The sequence below is a fragment of the Hemibagrus wyckioides genome, linkage group LG05, assembly GCF_019097595.1.
Source record: "Hemibagrus wyckioides isolate EC202008001 linkage group LG05, SWU_Hwy_1.0, whole genome shotgun sequence".
NCBI classification, from domain to species: Eukaryota; Metazoa; Chordata; class Actinopteri; order Siluriformes; family Bagridae; genus Hemibagrus; species Hemibagrus wyckioides.
In genome coordinates this window covers 4,666,749-4,685,766 of record NC_080714.1, presented here as the reverse complement: position 1 = coordinate 4,685,766, position 19,018 = coordinate 4,666,749, and the positions used below count along the sequence as shown (strand labels likewise).

The 19,018-nt window shown below is 39.8% G+C and overlaps 2 protein-coding genes across 2 annotated transcripts; both read right to left on the bottom strand.

The window, feature by feature from the left end:
* Window positions 1–306: 306 nt before the first annotated feature.
* On the bottom strand, window positions 307–4,661 carry adra2b (adrenoceptor alpha 2B). The gene has a single exon (XM_058390784.1). It carries the CDS (start codon window positions 3,570–3,572, stop codon window positions 2,061–2,063), a length of 1,512 nt encoding a protein of 503 aa, XP_058246767.1. The 5' UTR covers window positions 3,573–4,661; the 3' UTR covers window positions 307–2,060.
* Window positions 4,662–14,018: 9,357 nt separating this feature from the next.
* dusp2 (dual specificity phosphatase 2) lies at window positions 14,019–18,647 on the bottom strand. Its single transcript, XM_058390623.1, has 4 exons — window positions 17,876–18,647; window positions 16,376–16,506; window positions 15,572–15,791; window positions 14,019–14,727 (listed from the first exon to the last, which is right to left on the bottom strand). Exons 1-4 carry the CDS (start codon window positions 18,270–18,272, stop codon window positions 14,441–14,443), a joined length of 1,035 nt encoding a protein of 344 aa, XP_058246606.1. The 5' UTR covers window positions 18,273–18,647; the 3' UTR covers window positions 14,019–14,440.
* Between the last annotated feature and the right edge of the window lie 371 nt (window positions 18,648–19,018).

The window sequence follows — 19,018 nt, the reverse complement described above, 5'->3', positions numbered from 1 at the left end:
TTTTTTTAAGTGATTTTTAACAGACACTGCAACCTGCTAACCTATTCTGTGGGGAATATCCACACGGCGGTGATAAATATGGAAATTGGGGTTGCTTCATTTACAAAATTGCAGCAAAGTGAGAAAGAGGGAAGCTCTCGCAGATCTCCTGATATATTTATCAGACAAAAAGTGTTTAAAGCCATTTAACAGACTCAGATCCCTATAGAAACGTTTAAAGAACGGAGAATTTCCTACAGATGTCCTAGCGGAGGATGCTGTTATTCTCCCGGTGCAGCCGTAAGAATGCGAGTGAGTGAATGCAGCTCATATTTCAGTGGCTTTATTTCCAAAGAGTGGAGGAAATCAAACAGACTACACGGATAAAGATCGGGAGGATGAAGCTTTTCGCGAAGCTCGGGGAAAAAAGTGCAGCCCAAACGCAGTGTCCTTACAGGGGGAAAACCGAAAAAAACAACAACATCTTAAGACTATTCAGTGAAAACAATGTAAATACCAGATATAGCATTTGATGAATTTTCTTTTTTTTACATAACCATTTTCAATTTTTTTTTAAATTTCCCCCACAGAGAAAATGAAGAACGTGTGTTAAAAAGATAGAGGGGGGGGAAAAAAAGAAGAAATGGAAATAAATAAATAACACAAAAAGCGAAATCGTTCACGGGGCCTGAATCCGAATCGCGCCGAAAATCCTTATTTTTGTGCCGTTTGTGTAAAAAGAGCAGGAGTAACAGCGTCAGCATGATGAAGGAGCTGGATGGGATTCAGGATATTGGCACAAGCTGGCAGAGAAGGCATGCTTGAAGGTTCTTCTTCTTTTTTTTTTTTAATCAAAACACACATTTTCTAATAAGTAAAGATGAGGAATGACGTTTCTTCGTACGGCACGAATACAAACCTCCTGTCACATCCCACGCGCACACGCATTCACCCACAGCACGCACTCGCATCCCCGTCCGTCTTGCCATTCGCACATGAGGCAGTCACACACAACATGCGCTCGCTCAACTCACACACACACCCAACCCCACTCTCACACACACACACACACACACACGCACGCACACACACACATGCACATGACACTTTGATCATCAAATAAGACAAGGAAGAAAGGAAAAAAAAAACAAACAAACAGGAAGTGTCATTGCCATCAGCCCTTAGTCCCAAAGTATCACCCTGCTGAACGGTGAGGGTGTGGTAGTGCCGTCTAGGGCAAGAGTTCTTGTAGAGAAAAAATAGTGAAAAAATGGTCCAGTTATAATCAGAGTCCACACTGATCCTCATCTACCTTAAAGCTGTTGCATCACTGCATTAGCAAAGCAGGCCAAGCCTCTGTATGATAATCAAACCTTCCTCTGTGGATTCAAGCGAGCGTGCCTGCGTTACTAAACGGGAATGATACGAAAATCACCCGGATGTGACCTGAAACTTTTCTGCTTTTAAGTCGAATCCGGGATCGATTCGCGTGTATTCGGGGTGATGAACGTAGCCCTGGGCAAGGTGTTCCACATGAGAGCTTCTCTTCCCACTTTCCTTTTTTTTTTTTTTCACTGCAGGATTAAAGCTTATCAGGCATCGAGGAGGAGAAGTTGCTGTCCGTGTTTGTCTCGGGTGTAGGAGCGAGTGATGTGCGGATCAAATAAGCCTGCTCGGATTGAAACTCATGCACATAGTATCCCTGAGGGCAGAGATTCTTAGAAAGGCGAAGAAGGGAAACACTATTGCGCTGTGCTCCCGTTGTTGTTTTTAATGTGATCGTGACACAGGTGCACAATTTTATTTTTATGTCTTTTTTTTTTTGTGTCTAAATGAAATCATCTTCACCCTCTGCTTGTACATTGTGCATTTGTGGCTTGAGCGATGGGATAACTGTAAACCTGCGAGAGTCCACGAGTTCACAGTCTGACTCTGTCGACCGACGTTTATCAAAAACATATAATGTGCTTTATCGTTGCGCAGCTATACAAAGAGTCTCTTATTTACACTCTTACAAAGAAGTTGTGCTTTTTCTCTATTTTGAAGAAGTGTTTTTTTTTTTTTTTAAATCCAGATGCTCATTAAAAGAATGTACCCTTAGTGTTCTTGCAGAGAATCCTCTTGAAGGCTCTGCGGAAGTCCTTGTTGAAAATGGTGTAGATGACGGGGTTGAGGCAGCTGTTGCAGTAGCCGATCCAGAAGAAGAACGTAAAGACCGGCTTGGGCAGCTCGCACGTTTTGGGGCACACGGCTTGCAGGCTGTAGGAAAAGAAGAAAGGGAACCAGCAGACGACGAACACGCCGATCACCACCGCCAGGACAAAGGTGAAGCGTTTCTCTCGGTTCACCATGGCTTTACGGCGTGCCGAGTTAGGGGTCCCGTCCTGCTTGAGCTTCCCCGAAGCCAACTTTGTGCCCTTAGCTGTAGTGATCATGTCTCTGTACTTCTGGACGGTGGCTGGTGAGTGAATACCGGTGTCAATATCAGCTCCTGGAGTCACGGGAATCTCGACACCTGCCCCTCCGTGCTCCGTGTCTGAATCAGAGCTGGAGCTCTCACCGTTGTTGTTGTCGGGTTTCTTTTCATTGCGCTTCTCTTTCTTGGTCTGTTTGGGTTTGTTGGTGCCTGTGTCTTGCTTTTGCATGAAGGAGCTGGAAGGTGAAAGGGAAGGAGACTGGACTGCAGGAGGAGTACTGGGAGTCATTTCTTTGGAGGGAGAAAGCGGCGGATGCAGGGTGTTGGTGCTTGCTGGACGGTTTGTGCCCTCGGCTTGAGGCACGGTGAGAGTGGGCGGCCTCGGCGTGGTGGGATTCATCTGAGTCGTGGCATCTCCTCGTCCGTTTTGGAGAGCTCTGTCTTTCGGAGTCGCGGCGCCGGGGGGGATCTCTTTCCTCGGCTCTCCCGGTGGGCATCTCGTGCGCTGCTTGGCGATCTGATAAATTCGCATGTAGACGAGGATCATGATGAGGCAGGGGGCGAAGAAGGAGCCGATGGTGGAGTAGAGAATGTACCAGCGCTCGTTGTTGAGCTGGCACTGAGGTCCCACCGAGGAGCTGGAGTCCCCCTGGTTCTTGTTCATGGAAAGCAGCGGCGGGAAGGAGATGACGGCTGAGATGAGCCAGACCACTAAGATGGCGCATTTGATGCGTCGCGGCGTCCTCTGGGCTCCGTAGGTCACGGCGCGGGATATGGACATGTATCGGTCCAAGCTGATGGCACACAGGTGGACGATGGAGGACGTACAGAAGAGCACGTCCAGCGCCAGGTAGATCTCACACCACACCGAGCGGAAGTACCAGTAGCCCATCAGCTCGTTGGCCAGTGAGAACGGGATGATCAGCGTGGCCACCAGGATGTCCGCCGCAGCCAATGACACCAGGAAGAGGTTTTGCGGCCCCCTCAGAGAACGACTCGTCAGTACAGCGATGATGACTAGGATGTTTCCCACGATGGTGAAGAGAATCATGAGTGTAATCGCCGTGGCGAAGGCTGCCGTCGCTTCAGGAGAATACGGGGATGAATTCATGCTCTCTCTGGAGGTGGACGTTGTGTTGCCGCTGATGTTTTGGTCCATTCCTAAAGTCCTTGTCATTGCTCTGCCTGGAAATCTTCTCGGCTCAGCGGTTTTGAGGAGCAGTCCGTTTTTAGCCCTTGCACCAAAGTCTGTTTGAGAACCGGTACTGGATCTTTTTGTAGCGTCAAGTCTGCACGCAAACACAGATGAACTCGAGCCACACGGAGATCATGGCTGAAACCGTGTCCCGCTGGTGTGTTCATGTATCCTGGAAACTTTGCATTCCTTTCTCTCTCTCTTCTCTACTCCCTGTAAGTCCATTCTCTTCCTCCACACGACTAAAAATACTCCAAGATACAGATCGCAGCTGTTTGATTTATAACTGATGTATCCGCTTTGTTCGTGTGAGCTACTTCTCCATGTGGGCAAAAAAAAAAAGCTTCAAAATAAAATAAAAAATCGGGCTTATAAATAAATCTTCCTTGCTGTTTGTGTTGCTTAGGAAACAGGCATAACTATGGGATGTTTCTTTTAGAGTATAATATTGAAAAAAGCATTAAACGCATGTTAATTTTATATAATAATATCTATAATATTTGCTCTCTGAGTCCACAAATCATAAAGTCTGAGTAATCACTAGAGAAAATCCTATCGCCTGCTGCCTTTTAGAAAGCACTCTATCATGCTTCATTATGTTAAAATGGTAAAATTGCATATAATAAAGATATAGATATATTCAAATAGTCTTAATGAACATACATTTAACGCTATACGACTTTAAATAGAACTCCACACTCGATATTAATTAAATCTCCATACATAAATTGCATTATAAATAAGTAGATTTTAAATCCACATTATACTTAAGACTTTTGTTTCCTTTTAAAATATATAAATATTGAAAATGTACCCACAGTTAGGAAATGATATGGCACCAAAAAAACGGTTCTGGATGAAAAGTCCAGTATTATTTCTCAGTCCTCCAGAGAGAGAGAAAAAAAACTAGAATTTGTGTTTGGTAAAAATGTCCCAGTGTTGCAGAAAGGCGCCTTTGGTGGTTTAAATCACATAGAGAGAGAGAGAGAGAGACGTAATGCTGTACGGGGTTCGAGCCTGATTAAAGTTGGGTTTTTGTCCGCCTGATTCTCCGGTTCCGCTTCTCCGTGTCTCGCGCGCTCCGGAGCGCCGCCGTTTATATCAGCGCGTTAGCTCGGGTTGCCAGATTGTATCTGGTTGTTGTTGTTTTTTTTTTTTTTTACACCCAGCATAATGAGCTTGGAGCGGGTTGCCAGTGTTGCTGTTCGATCAAGAAACAATAGAGTCAATGGCAAATATTAGACTGATCAGATTGAGGTTTTGTAAGTGTTTTGGATCGATCAGATCAAATTTGTTCAGGGTTGCCAAAGTGAATCACCCAAACTGATCACCTCTGTTTGGTATAATTGAATTGAAAAGATTTATATTGTGTTTAGTCAGAGTGGCCAGATTGAGATCAAAATCCCACCGCTTTGGAGAATGGTAAATTGAATCGTGGGTTGCCAGATCGTCATATTTGTAGCTAAAGCTGCAGAGCCGTTGGTTTTACTGCTGGACAAAAAAGGTACACATCACCGTCCAACATAACCTTCTTTATGGAATTTGCCTAAAGCTTAATATTGGTAAAAAAAAAAAACCAGTCTCAATTATTTAGATGGACAGACAGCAAATTAGTGTGTGATCTTACTCTTACAGTGCTGAATCAATACCTAAAGTTCTTCAGGTTAAATTGTGTTCACTTTAAGTTTTAATTCAGCAGTGGAAGAGCTTCTTCTGTCCTAAGAAAGTTATTTCAGCACTGTAATGAGTATAAATTCAGAACTGGAAGAGTTCAATACTGGAAGCATTCATTCAGTACGACAAAAGATAGTTCAGCACTCTAACAATTAATTCAAAAGTAATTTTCTGTGCTTCAATTCAGTACTCAAAATCTAAAGTCAGTACTGTAGACATTAATTCAGTACTCCAGGTGTAATATATCTCTGTAAATACTCTCTGTACATTCATCTGTATAGTCTGCACATAGACTATATACTAATATATGTATATTCATATAGGTATATATATATGTGTGTGTATATGTATACTCCCTGCATATCCATCCAGCTGTAAAGTTATTCATATTTATTCATATGTATATTTCATACTATTGCATATACTGTAAATTCATCTGTATATAGTTTCTGTATATTTGTTATTCCGCACATTCATATAAATCTGTAAAGTTACAATTATTCTGTACATTAAGTTATATATTCTATGCACAATATCCATCTTTGCTCACCTTATACTGTATATTCATATATATATATATATATACACTATATTGCCAAAAGTATTCGCTCACCCATCCAAATAATCAGAATCAGGTATTCCAATCACTTCCATGGCCACAGGTGTATAAAATCAAGCACCTAGGCATGCAGACTGTTTTTACAAACATTTGTGAAAGAATGGGTCGCTCTCAGGAGCTCAGTGAATTCCAGCGTGGAACTGTGATAGGATGCCACCTGTGCAACAAATCCAGTCGTGAAATTTCCTCGCTCCTAAATATTCCACAGTCAACTGTCAGCTGTATTATAAGAACGTGGAAGTGTTTGGGAACGACAGCAACTCAGCCACGAAGTGGTAGGCCACGTAAACTGACGGAGCGGGGTCAGCGGATGCTGAGGCGCATAGTGCGAAGAGGTCGCCAACTTTCTGCAGAGTCAATCACTACAGACCTCCAAACTTCATGTGGCCTTCAGATTAGCTCAAGAACAGTGCGCAGAGAGCTTCATGGAATGGGTTTCCATGGCCGAGCCGCTGCATCCAAGCCATACATCACCAAGTGCAATGCAAAGCGTCGGATGCAGTGGTGTAAAGCACGCCGCCACTGGACTCTAGAGCAGTGGAGACGCGTTCTCTGGAGTGACGAATCGCGCTTCTCCATCTGGCAATCTGATGGATGAGTCTGGGTTTGGCGGTTGCCAGGAGAACGGTACTTGTCTGACTGCATTATGCCAAGTGTAAAGTTTGGTGGAGGGGGGATTATGGTGTGGGGTTGTTTTTCAGGAGCTGGGCTTGGCCCCTTAGTTCCAGTGAAAGGAACTCTGAATGCTTCAGCATACCAAGACATTTTGGACAATTCCATGCTCCCAACTTTGTTGGAACAGTTTGGAGCTGGCCCCTTCCTCTTCCAACATGACTGTGCACCAGTGCACAAAGCAAGGTCCATAAAGACATGGATGACAGAGTCTGGTGTGGATGAACTTGACTGGCCTGCACAGAGTCCTGACCTCAACCCGATAGAACACCTTTGGGATGAATTAGAGCGGAGACTGAGAGCCAGGCCTTCTCGTCCAACATCAGTGTGTGACCTCACAAATGCGCTTCTGGAAGAATGGTCAAAAATTCCCATAAACACACTCCTAAACCTTGTGGACAGCCTTCCCAGAAGAGTTGAAGCTGTTATAGCTGCAAAGGGTGGACCGACGTCATATTGAACCCTATGGATTAGGAATGGGATGTCACTTAAGTTCATATGCGAGTCAAGGCAGGTGAGCGAATACTTTTGGCAATATAGTGTATATATATATATATATATATATATATATATATATATATATATATATATATATATATATATATATATATACATAAAGTTGAATCTAATCTGATCTAATGTAATGTAATGTAATCTAATCTAATCTAATCTAATCTAATCTAATCTAATCTAATCTAATCTAATCTAATCAATCTACTCTTAATGTCACTTCCCTACTCTATGTGCTAATTCAGAGGGTTTTTCTTCAGGTACTGTATGTATTTAAAAATATAAGAAGTTTATTCAGTACTGAAAATTTTAATTCAGCACTTGAAGCATTAACAGTGCATTAGGTGCTGATTCAGTACTCTACAAGTTAGCTTGGCTGCTTAGATGTTAAATCAGTACTCTAGGTCTTATGTCAGCACTTTGTGAGTTAATTCAGTACTCCATGTTTTAATGCAGCTCTTTAAAGGTTAGTTCCACACTTTAGGCATTAATTCAGTACTCTAGGTCTCATTTCAGCACTGGCAGTATATTAGGAGTTCATTCAGGATTTGAGAAATTCAGGGTTAAAGCAGTTCATTCAGCTTTATAGTGGCAATTACAGAGTGAAAATCAATCATGTTCAATCCATCATTTGTGAAATAAATGAATAAATAAAAATAAATGAATCATGAGTAAGAGAAATCTGTGCAAGTAAATGAAGCATGTCAAAGTTCGTGAATAATTTGTAAAAAAAAAAAAAAATAGTATGTTTTAAAAAAATCACATGGGAAAATAAATGAATCATAAGAAAGTAAATGAATCATTTGCAAAATAAACAAATTAATAAATGAACCATGTAAAAAAAATCATATGTGGAAATAAATGACTAATGTGGATGTAAATGAATCATTTGTAAAATAAATGAACAAATAAATGAATCATGTAGAAGAAATCACATGAAAATTAAAGAATCATTTGTAAAATAAATGAACAAATAATTGAATCATTTGTAAAATAAATGAACAAATAAATGAATCATGTAAAAAATCAAGTGAAATAAATGAATCATTTATAAAATAAATGAACAAATAAATGAATCATTTGTAAAATAAATGAACAAATAAATGAATCATTTGTAAAATAAATGAACAAATAAATGAATCATTTATAAAATAAATGAACAAATAAATGAATCATTTGTAAAATAAATGAACAAATAAATGACTCATTTGTAAAATAAATGAACAAATAAATGAATCATTTATAAAATAAATGAACAAATAAATGAATCATTTGTAAAATAAATGAACAAATAAATGAATCATTTATAAAATAAATGAACAAATAAGTGAATCATTTGTAAATTAAATGAACAAATGAATGAATCATGAAAAAAAATATGTGAAAATAAATAAATCATGTGGAGATAAATGAATCATTCGTAAAATAAAGGAATCCTACAGAAAGCACACATGCTGTACATATGAGAATGTCAAGATCGTGTGTAAATTTCACATGTATAACAGAATACACTCTATTTAACACCAATGCATTAAAAATACAAATTTATGCATATTCCTGGGTGTTCTGGATATTTTCCGTGTTAAAAAAAACCCACACATTTGTTCCAGGGATATTCTACGAATGAGATTCCTCCATCATTAAACCTGATTCATCTTAATCACACATTAATTAACCAAACCAGGTCCATTATCGATGGAACATGGTGAGGGAACACAAACATGTGTTTGACTGTAATTACAGATCCCAGGATGCTTTTATGAATGTTTAAGCTAAAACGCGGTCACGCTGACTGATGTGAAGACACTGTAGCAGGTGATAATCAACCAAATTGCTTCAAAAAAACTGAAGCTAAGGCTGGACAAGCTGAAGCTGAATAAAAATTTTTCCAAAGTAACAGACAGACATTCTGTTACCTGGTGTCCTGGCACCAAATACAGTAAAAAAAAAAAAAAAACTCTGTTGATGATGCTTTTTGCTTCGTAAAGAGATAAATCAGATTAGACTTTAGTGTCTTAAACACAACACAAACAAAATCAGTCCAAATCTGATACTTTTCCCTGCAAAAGTCAGACCTAATGCTATGAAGAAACATGATGACGCTTGTGTAAAATTTCCAAAGAGGGCTTGGTGATGCCGTGGGTGAAATTTCTACTAAGATGTCATGGATGTGGTCGAACACAATGGGCTGATAAGTGCAGGGGGGAAAAAAATAAACACATTCTGAGTCATTATTTTGTATTTCCGGTAAGGTGACTGACTGGTGGAACCAGAATATGGCATTATATAAACATGCAGTAGGAGTTGAAGTGTACTTTTATAGAATGAAATCAGACACCTGAATATAGAAGTGAGGAAACAGTGCCTCATGAAACAGCCCTACTGCAGCAATGCCTTTTAATAATTAAGTGATTCATAATACTAATAATATTATTAAACACCTCCAGGGTTGAGGGTTCAGATCCTGCTTCATTTCTCCCTGTGGTTTCCTCCATCAAAGTCCAAACACATGCACTGTAGACTGATTTGCATCTCTAAATCGTCCGCAGTGTATAAGAGTGTGTGTTGTTTAGTTAATAGGAATAAAAACCCCAAAGTTTCTCAGCTAAGGCTGAAAAATTCATTACTGTGATAAAAGCACAGACACTGGAGGCTCCTTCAATGAACGTTGAGGAAGCATCAGAACACCAAACATCACCGGTCACTATATCATTATATGATGATACGTTTGCATCTGTTTATCCGTGCTTATAGAAAATGAATCGACAGTTCAGACATCTCAGGCTGCTTGCTCTGCAAACATCTGAAGCGAATAGTGGGAAAGTCATTAAGAAGAATGTAGTGTATTATTTAAATCAGGATGATGTGCAGGAAACCCCGAAAAGGACTAGTGATGTCACAGATCTCAGTTTTATTACAGTCTACTTTTTAAAAAAAAGTGCTTTTGGTGTTACTACCCTACGACTCTCCTGGTATCTGATAGTGGAGAGGATAGGGGACAGTGTCCTGGAGGATCAGAGTTAGAACTTCGAACAAGTCCATGTAGGTTTGTTGTGTTGAATCAGGCGTGTAAAATGAGACAAAGCAAGGATTGGAAAATCTGTGGTGTATTCTGCCACCTAGTGGACAAAACAACACAGACACTTTGTGTTTTCTCTCAAATGACAAAAACTGTATATATATATTTATATATACTGATCAGGCATAACCTTATGACCACTGAGAGGTGAAGTGAATAAGACCGATGATCTCCTCATCATGGCACCTGTTAGTGGGTGGGATATATTAGGCAGCAAGTGAACATTTTGTCCTCAAAGTTGATGTTAGAAGCAGGAAAAATGGACAAGCGTAAGGATTTGAGCGAGTTTGACGAAGGGACAAATTGTGATGGCTAGACCACTGGATCAGAGCATCTCCAAAACTGCAGCTCTTGTGGGGTGTTCCCGGTCTGCAGTGGTCAGTATCTATCAAAAGTAGTCCAAGGAAGGAACAGTGGTGAACCGGTGACAGGGTCATTAAGGCCCGTGTGATCAGATCCAACAGGTGAGCTACTGTTGCTCAGATTGCTGAAGGAGTTAATGCTGGTTCTGATAGAAAGGGGTCAGAACACACAGTGCATGACAGTTTGTTACATATGGGGCTGCATAGTTGCAGACCAGTCAACGTGCTCAGGTGGTCATAATGTTATGCCTGGTTGGTGTAGTATAATATAGTAAACTATAATTATGGAGATTTTTTTGTTCATTTAAACTGATTATATAAACCACCACCCATACTGCACAGCTCCTCCAAATCCTATTGATCTTTACACGGATGCCAAAGAAGGAGAAAAGACATTCTTACTTCTACCTCTCTCTCTTTTCCTTCACCATCTCAGGCATAAAGACACACCACACTAATATATACAGTTTTCCATAATGACATTTTTTTTTTTAAAGAAAAAAGTGTTATATACATCAGCAGGAGTGATTTGTCATTTTTGTGCTTGAGCTAAATAACAGCTATATCTTTTAATATATACACACACAAACATGTCTTTTTGGTTAAAGATGAAATTATTCACGTGGCTTAAAAATAACACAAAAGACGTTTAGCGACACCTAGAGGCCATAGTTTAGATTTTCACCCAGCTCTTTTTTTTTTTTTACCCTAATTCGGAAAGTTTGTCCTGTTATAAGAGAATAAAATTCCTATGGGTCATGTCTGCCCCCATTCTGTCCACACTGACCCGCCGTCTGGCCCATTTTACCTCCCCACTTTCCTTATATGGTCAGCTTCCTGTTCCCTCTATCCTGTTATTGTTTCACAGGGATTTACACAGCGGGCGCTCCACATAAACCAAGACTAATCCTGGATTGATTAAAACATGTTATTTTATTTATTTCATTTATTTATATTTACAAAATAAATGGGTAGGTTTTTCATAACAGGAAAGTCTTCACAGCATGTTTCAAACGACAAAATCTACAGCACTTTAATCAATACATCAACAAGTACATACACCGATCAGGCATAACATTATGACAGGTGAAGTAAATAAGACTGATGATCTCCTCATCATGGCACCTGTTAGTGGGTGGGATATATTAGGCAGCAAGTCAACATTTTGTCCTCAGAGTTGATGTGTTAGAAGCAGGAAAAATGGACAAGTGTAAGGATTTGAGTGAGTTTGACGAAGGGCCACATTGTGATGGCTAGACCACTGGATCAGATCATCTCCAAAACTGCAGCTATTGTAGGGTGTTCCCGGTCTGCAGTGGTCAGTATCTATCAAAAGTGGTCCAAGGAAGGAACAGTGGTGAACCGGTGACAGGGTCATGGACAGCTAAGGCTCATTAATTCACGTGGGGAGCGAAGGCTGGCCCGTGTGATCCGATCCAACAGACGCATTACTGTTGCTCAAATTGCTGAAGCAGTTAATGCTGGTTCTGATAGAAAGGGGTCAGAATACACAGTGCAGGACGGATCAGGGCTGTTTTGGCAGAAAAAGAGGGACCAACATGATATTAGGCAGGTGGTCATAATGTTATGCCTGATCAGTGTATTAATGTGTAAAACCATGTAAAATCTCATTCTTGAGAAACCTCATACCCCGGCATTTCCACACCTGGGACATATTTGGGACTTCCCTCATGTCACATGTTGTTTACATGCTCGTACATCAGACATTTGAACAGCGCGTGCCACATTTCACGTGAAACAAAGGAAAAAGAAAAACGGCTTGGTAACGTCAGGCGGTTGGGCGGGGTTATGCAAATTTAAATAGGATTAATCCAGGATTTCGGAATAAACAGTGTGAAATGTAGGATTATGAAGAGCTAGGATTAATTATTAACACCAGGGTAAAGCTCGAGCAGTGTGAACGTGAAACAAAAAACAAAATGATGAAACTGTACACACTAGAAAGACCGCTAAACACAACATGACTTCAACAGAAACTTAAATAAACACTAAAACCCCTGATCCTAAATAAGGGCTCTTATCAGGTTGTAACAGGACACGGGTGCTAAGGGCAGTTGGGGCATGTGAAGTGAGTGGTGTGATCATGTGACATGCAGGGGCTGATGGGTAACGTTGTTGACTTTGGCTCAACTGTGACGCTTGCTTCATCGAAACTTCCTGAAGATCACAGGAAGACGAACAAGTAGACTTTATTTGTCACATATACGTTACTGCACAGTGAAATTCTTTCTTCGCATATCCCATCCTTGGGGGTTGGGTTAAGAGCCATGATGCATGATGCAGGGTGATTTGGGGGCCTTGCTCAAGGGCCCAACGGTGGCAGTCTGGCAATGCTGGGGCGTGAACCCTGATCTTTCAGTCAACGACCCAGAGCCTTGACCAGTTGAGCCACCACCACTCACCAGTCATGCCTTTATTGTTTTCCATTTATAAATGCATGCCTAATGCCTAAACTATTAACATATTAATTTTGAAGAGTTAAAAGGAGGCTAGCGTTCACGTCTTGTCATGTTTCTCCTCTCCGAAGAGAAAATCTGATCATCTGAACTTTATGACTCAATACATTTCTCTGATTCTGCTGTAGTGTGTGTATAAGAACATTATCTAACTCTAGTCCGATAAAAAAAGAGACACCTTATATTTATGTTTTCCCAACATCTTTTAATATACAACTGAATACGGCAGCTTATATTACTTATACACTAACATCAACAAGTCAAAGACATACATTATTTACAAATAAAGTGCAGTGTTTAAGGGATTGATAATATGTACAGCATTGATAATATTTCAGCAATCTGAATGAGTAACAAAGAGGAACAAAAACAAAAAATATGGCAGGACTGTATTACAGGATGAATCTTATGTTGGTCTACTTTGAAATATGAGATCACAGTTGTTTAGGTCACTCCCTGAGTTGGCACACAGAAACCAAGCACGGTCCAGCGTCGGCGTATTGTCGTATCCGTAGGAGTGTATTGTGAGAGGATCTCTGGTTAAAGGATGCAGGAGATGGAAGTCGTGTCGCACTTTTCCGAGTAACCTCGTCGGCTCATCCACGACTGATTCGGTATTTCATCTGTAGTCAGAGAAACTAGGCCACTTGAAGAGAATGTAGTGGCTGAGTGAATGGCTCACGCCAGCTAGCTAGCTAATTCGTTCTAACTGCTGTTGACTCCACAGGATTAAAGTGATATGAGATACAGAACCAGAACCAGTGTTGGTTTGGGACGGCACGGAAATCATTGTCTTGCTACACGGCACCAGTTTTGGCGCAAAAACAATACGATGGAATTTCTCACTTTGTCGGAAGATGTTTCTCTAACCATGACGTTGAGTTAAAGCGTGAGCAATATGGCGGAAGAAATGATCAGCATTTGGCTACAATTTTTTTGGAGCACCTCTAAAACACTGTCCCGAAGTAGCTTCGGCTACAGATAATGTTTAGTAATAAAGTGTCATCGTATGTCTGAACTGCTAAACTAAATATCTGGATACATGATATATCTTTGTGTATCTTAGGGATGATTTCATTATCGCTCAGCTGAAGATTTTGCATGTAAGCAACATTTCTCAGAGTTCTATTAACTCTCCTATGCATTAGTATTCTGCACTGATTAGTTTGATGGGCCTTTATGAATACATAATGACCCGATGCTCTCAGATGAGTTTTCCTGCTTCTGTATAATAAACACACTTTATTAAATAGTGCAGAGTCTAGTGCAGGTAGTTGCTTAGTGCACTTTAGCATGTAGATTAAATGCATACACATTGTATTTGGCTCATCGTGTGGATTACAGAGAATCCTATAAGTGAACGAATGTGTATGATGGACTGGATGATGAAATGTTTGTGGCCCAAATATCATTAAAGAACACAGTAGAAAAGAGTCCCAGCAATCGGACAGTCTCGATCAGGAAAGGTCTGTGTTTTCTGAGCAGAGGTATTGAAACGCCGTGGTGCCGTTGTCCGTGTCCAGAACCGTGTAAGGGCGCAGGACGTCTGTCTCGAACTGCTGCAGCTGGCCCATGAAAGCCAGGTTTGGGGAGATGACCTGTCGACGGCGCTTGACGAAGTCGAAGGCCTCGTTCAGGCGCACGCGCTGGGCGTGGATCAGATACGCCAGGCAAATGGTGGCAGAGCGAGAGATACCGGCCTGGCAGTGGACTAGAACTCGACCTCCGCTTTCTTTCACTGAATCTGGAAAAGAGAGAACAACATGGTTATATTTTCTGGAAATGTTTGACATCTCAGAATATCAGTGGGATTGTACAGTGGAGTGCATAAGTTTTGACACCCTTAACAAGCTTACATTCACGGTTTATTGTTTGTTTTTTATTTCATTAATTATTTAAGTTATCGATGCTCTTTAACCATCATAAACATGTTTAGAGTTTTATTTCCCAAGGTTAGTGTTAGTTTGTGCAGATCATGATACTCTGGTGTCTTTTAAAAAAATAAAATTTTCTGTTTCACATCCTCACAGCCAACATTTTCCCGATTCTTAAAGGGGATACAAACTTTTGCACTTCTCTGTATATATATCTGAAACATTTTTTAATCATTTTTTAAATAGTTTCATCGCTATCATTACCAAAGACCAAATGAAACAAAAAAAAAATAGAAATGAAATACAGAAGAGTAACTCTGTGGGGAATTTATGAACTGCTGGCTCTTGGATCCTGATGCGCTTTATTAAAGACATTTATTAAAGACGATATGATCTCTGTTAAAGATTCCAGCCTGGACTTATTAGATTAACTCTTGATTGTTATTAAATTAAAAATAGTCAATTCTAAGGACCAGCTCTCTGCTCGTTCCAGTATGCATGTGATAATAAACGTCTCTTGATTGATTTATTGCTTGGTCTGATTTTTATATATACGATGCTCAAATTCAGGCATTATAGTTCTTATTAATTAAAGAATAAAACACATGGTTAACTGAAACCAATCTGCAGATGCATGTGTTGTGTGATATTTTTTCTTTAAACATGTGAAACAGAAAAATAAACAGGACGTGAAATCATAAAACTGGAGTTTACCGATGAAGCGGATGGCCTGAGGGAAGAACACACGGATGTCCGCTGCCATGCTGTCCTCCACCCTCAGGGTCATGTAGCTCAGCTCGTTCTCGAACAGGTTGGGGCAGGCCGAGGAGACGTTGAGGACGGCCGTGATGCCGCAGAGACGCAGCAGATCCCTCTGAGACGAGTGATGAGCGCTGCCCAGGAACAGAAAGGGCAAGATCTCTACAGGACCACCCTGTAAAAACACACACACACACACAATGTAAGATGTTTTGAAGACCATAATATCTTTTTCTATATTAAATGTAAAAAAAAATCAAGTCATATTTGACATCAAGAAAAATATGTTTCAAATGCTATGAATATCCAAATGTAGACAAATTATGAATTAGCAACCCTAAAAAGCTCAAGATCTTGTTCCAGTGAGTGCATTTGCATATTGGAAGCTGATTGGCTGTTATAATTTATGATGTATTAACAAGATATCCCAATGATTCTTTTATTACTGCGTCATTTTTTTTGCCATAAGACTCAAGTCTCATTATTATATTTTCATCATCTCATATAGTTTAACATAGGTTCAATGTTTAGGTGATTAATACTTGGGTTATATGTGAATTTTTGTCTTTTTGTTTTAAATTTCACCAATTTTTTTTTTGACCACAAAGGCTTGATATGTTTTCATAAAATGGAGAGGATCCAAATAAAACTGACCATTTAATGCACAAGATTATTTTTTCCCCCCACAAAAGCTGTATCTAATTTCATCTCCAGCCGTAATTATTATTTGTAAATTATTAAATGTTGATGTTTTTATACCTGGTCATAAAGTGGTGTTGTTCTGCCTGAGACTCGAGGCTCTGAGTCTTTCAGCGTCGTCTGATTCCCACAAACATCCGACGCACTGACACACAGTGAAGGGTAAAGGGCTACAAAGCCATCAAATCCACCTGGAGATGAAGAAATGAAGAGATATTTATTATTAAATAACCGGTTAATGAAGAGAACAACATGATATGGCAAGCAGAAATGCTAAAGGCTGTATGATATTTGAAATAAACATCAAATGAAGTAACACATTGTTAAGGTAAAAGATTTCTCATCAGTGAACTTTAAGCCCATGAATATACTGATGTTTTGTGTTATTTTGTGGTTTTAAATAAAAAATTATTCCCATGACTGAAAGCTGGATAAACTACAATATGGATTTTTCTGACCAAACTGAAACTGGCATTTTTCCTACCCATCACACACCTCTGTTGTGTTTCTTTTACACATTTGATTACATTCCTGAGTTGAGTGACTGTGTGTATATTTACTGTCCAAATGAACTGAAAGAGAAAGCATCATCCATTTACAGTGGCTACATTTAGGGTAGTGAATCTCGCCCTGGGATTCAAGCTCAATATTGTAATAATATCCAAAATATATTACTCAGCTGTGGAGACAATTTTACTGATAGATTTGATTAGACTTCTTCTACCTTTTCTGACCATAAACATGACAGGACTGTATGATAAAGGCTTTCTCATTAAAATAAATAAATAAATAAAAACAAAGTTTGTTTATGATTTTAGTGAGCTAAACTACAATTACATACCTGTATAAAGTTAGATACTGATTTTATTTTATTCACAAATGAATATAAGATCACAATGTGTCTACCAAGAGAAAATAATAAAATAATTAAAAAAAAAAAAAAACAATAAAATAATAATTATTTATGTGACAATTTGGCCTTTCTGACAGAGATATAAAAACACCAAATGGTTTGAGTTTGATCAGAATAATCCAAGCTGAAGGTTTTTTTCCAGCATTCAGCAGTGTGGCTTCATTGTGCCTCAGTGTGTAGACAGAATATTTTGTGTTTCTTGTGCTAAAATATTATAGGATTAAACTTCCCTTAGTAATGAAATACATCATCATACGTGACGTTTGTGAAATCTTTGACAATAAGAATTTACTAAGAAAGTATATAAAGGTTAGGGTTATTTATTTATTTATAAATAAACATATATAAAGTATTTAAAATAGATAAATATTAGGTTGAGGTTTTGTGAAAAATATTTAGGATTATCGTTTTAATCATTAACATAAACTTATAACTAATAATAAAGGTATTAAAACATATTTAATGTATATTCTGTTTATTTAACTCTAAAAGTGTTGCTTGGTGGATTATTCATATATAATTTGGCCCAAACACAGGGCACAAATCTAATTTATTACATGATATGAGTTCGTGTGTTATAATACATGTATATTGCGTTATAAACGTTCAGAAGATATGTTAAAAAGATTCAGAAGATCGTGGTTTACCTTGCAGGAAGCAGATCCGCGCCGTGCCCGCGTGCACCTCTCTCTGGAGCGCGCATAGCAGCAGGCCGGCCAGGCTCTCGCGCTCCAGCCCGGCGAGCGCGCGGCTCTTCTCGTCCAGCACCACGATGTGGTGGAAGTCGCCTTTGCGCACGCGCCCCAGCAGTGACCGGTCGGCGAGCAGGCAGTCGAGGCGCGCACCGGACTCCGTGCCGCGGCTGTACCTGCGCCTCAGCAGCGTGTTCCACGCGGCGTTGTGCGCGCAGCAGATGTGCGCGCGCGAGAAGGCGAGGAACGGCCGGCAGTCCAGCACCAGCAGCTCGTCGCTGCTCTCCGGGTTCACGAGCATCTGCACGAACTCTTGGCTTGAAATTTCAACCGGTTCTCCGATAACACCCATTATACTGCTATTATTATTGCTGTATTATTATTATTATTTATTATTGTTGTTGTTGTTGTTTTTTCTCCAGTAAATAAATCACCTTTTTCCTGTAATTTTATTTTATTTTATAAAAGTAAATAACGCACAGATCCAGAACAACTACAACTTTGTATGTAAATAAATAAATACGGGAAAATAAATTTCTGCTCAAAAATAATAATAAAAAGGTAGAATAAATAAATTTATAGCGCCCTTAAAAAAATATAGTTGTATTTTCTTCTTGACAAAAAAATATCAAGACAAAAATCTCATTTTCCGTCTTTCCTTTTTCTGTTATTGCGTTAAATCAACCCTCTCATCATGTCATGTCGCTTTGTTGAACTTCTCTTTCTCCAGCAGCTGTTTTGTTACGGTGGAGGCGGAAGTGTCACGGCTCCACCCTCTTTTCCGTGTAAGGGTGCGACGTCACGGACGGAAGCGCCATATATGGACGCTCGGCTTCTACCGACGTTCCATATTTGGACTGTTGACACGCGCTCGCGATCCTCCCACAGGCGCTGAGGCGGGCTCTCCGGGGTTACCCTCGGGTTTTTCGTGTGCTTTTTCATGTGCTGACGTTTAGCTGCATCTATTGCTACTATTACTACTACACACACACACACACACCCACACACACACAAAATACACATACACACACACACACACACACACAACCAACAAGGAAAGCAAATGAAAGTTTGAAGTAAATCCCTGGATCATATATG

Bases quoted from the DNA above. Each gene is read 5' to 3' on its own strand.
- adra2b (XM_058390784.1), bottom strand. From the start codon at position 3,572: ATGACAAGGACTTTAGGAATGGACCAAAACATCAGCGGCAACACAACG.
- dusp2 (XM_058390623.1), bottom strand. From the start codon at position 18,272: ATGGGTGTTATCGGAGAACCGGTTGAAATTTCAAGCCAAGAGTTCGTG. The intron at 15,792-16,375 runs GTATAAAAACAT...GTGTTTTTACAG, and splicing joins CAACACCACTTTATGACCAG to GGTGGTCCTGTAGAGATCTT. The intron at 14,728-15,571 runs GTAAACTCCAGT...TCTCTTTTCCAG, and splicing joins TCAGGCCATCCGCTTCATCG to ATTCAGTGAAAGAAAGCGGA.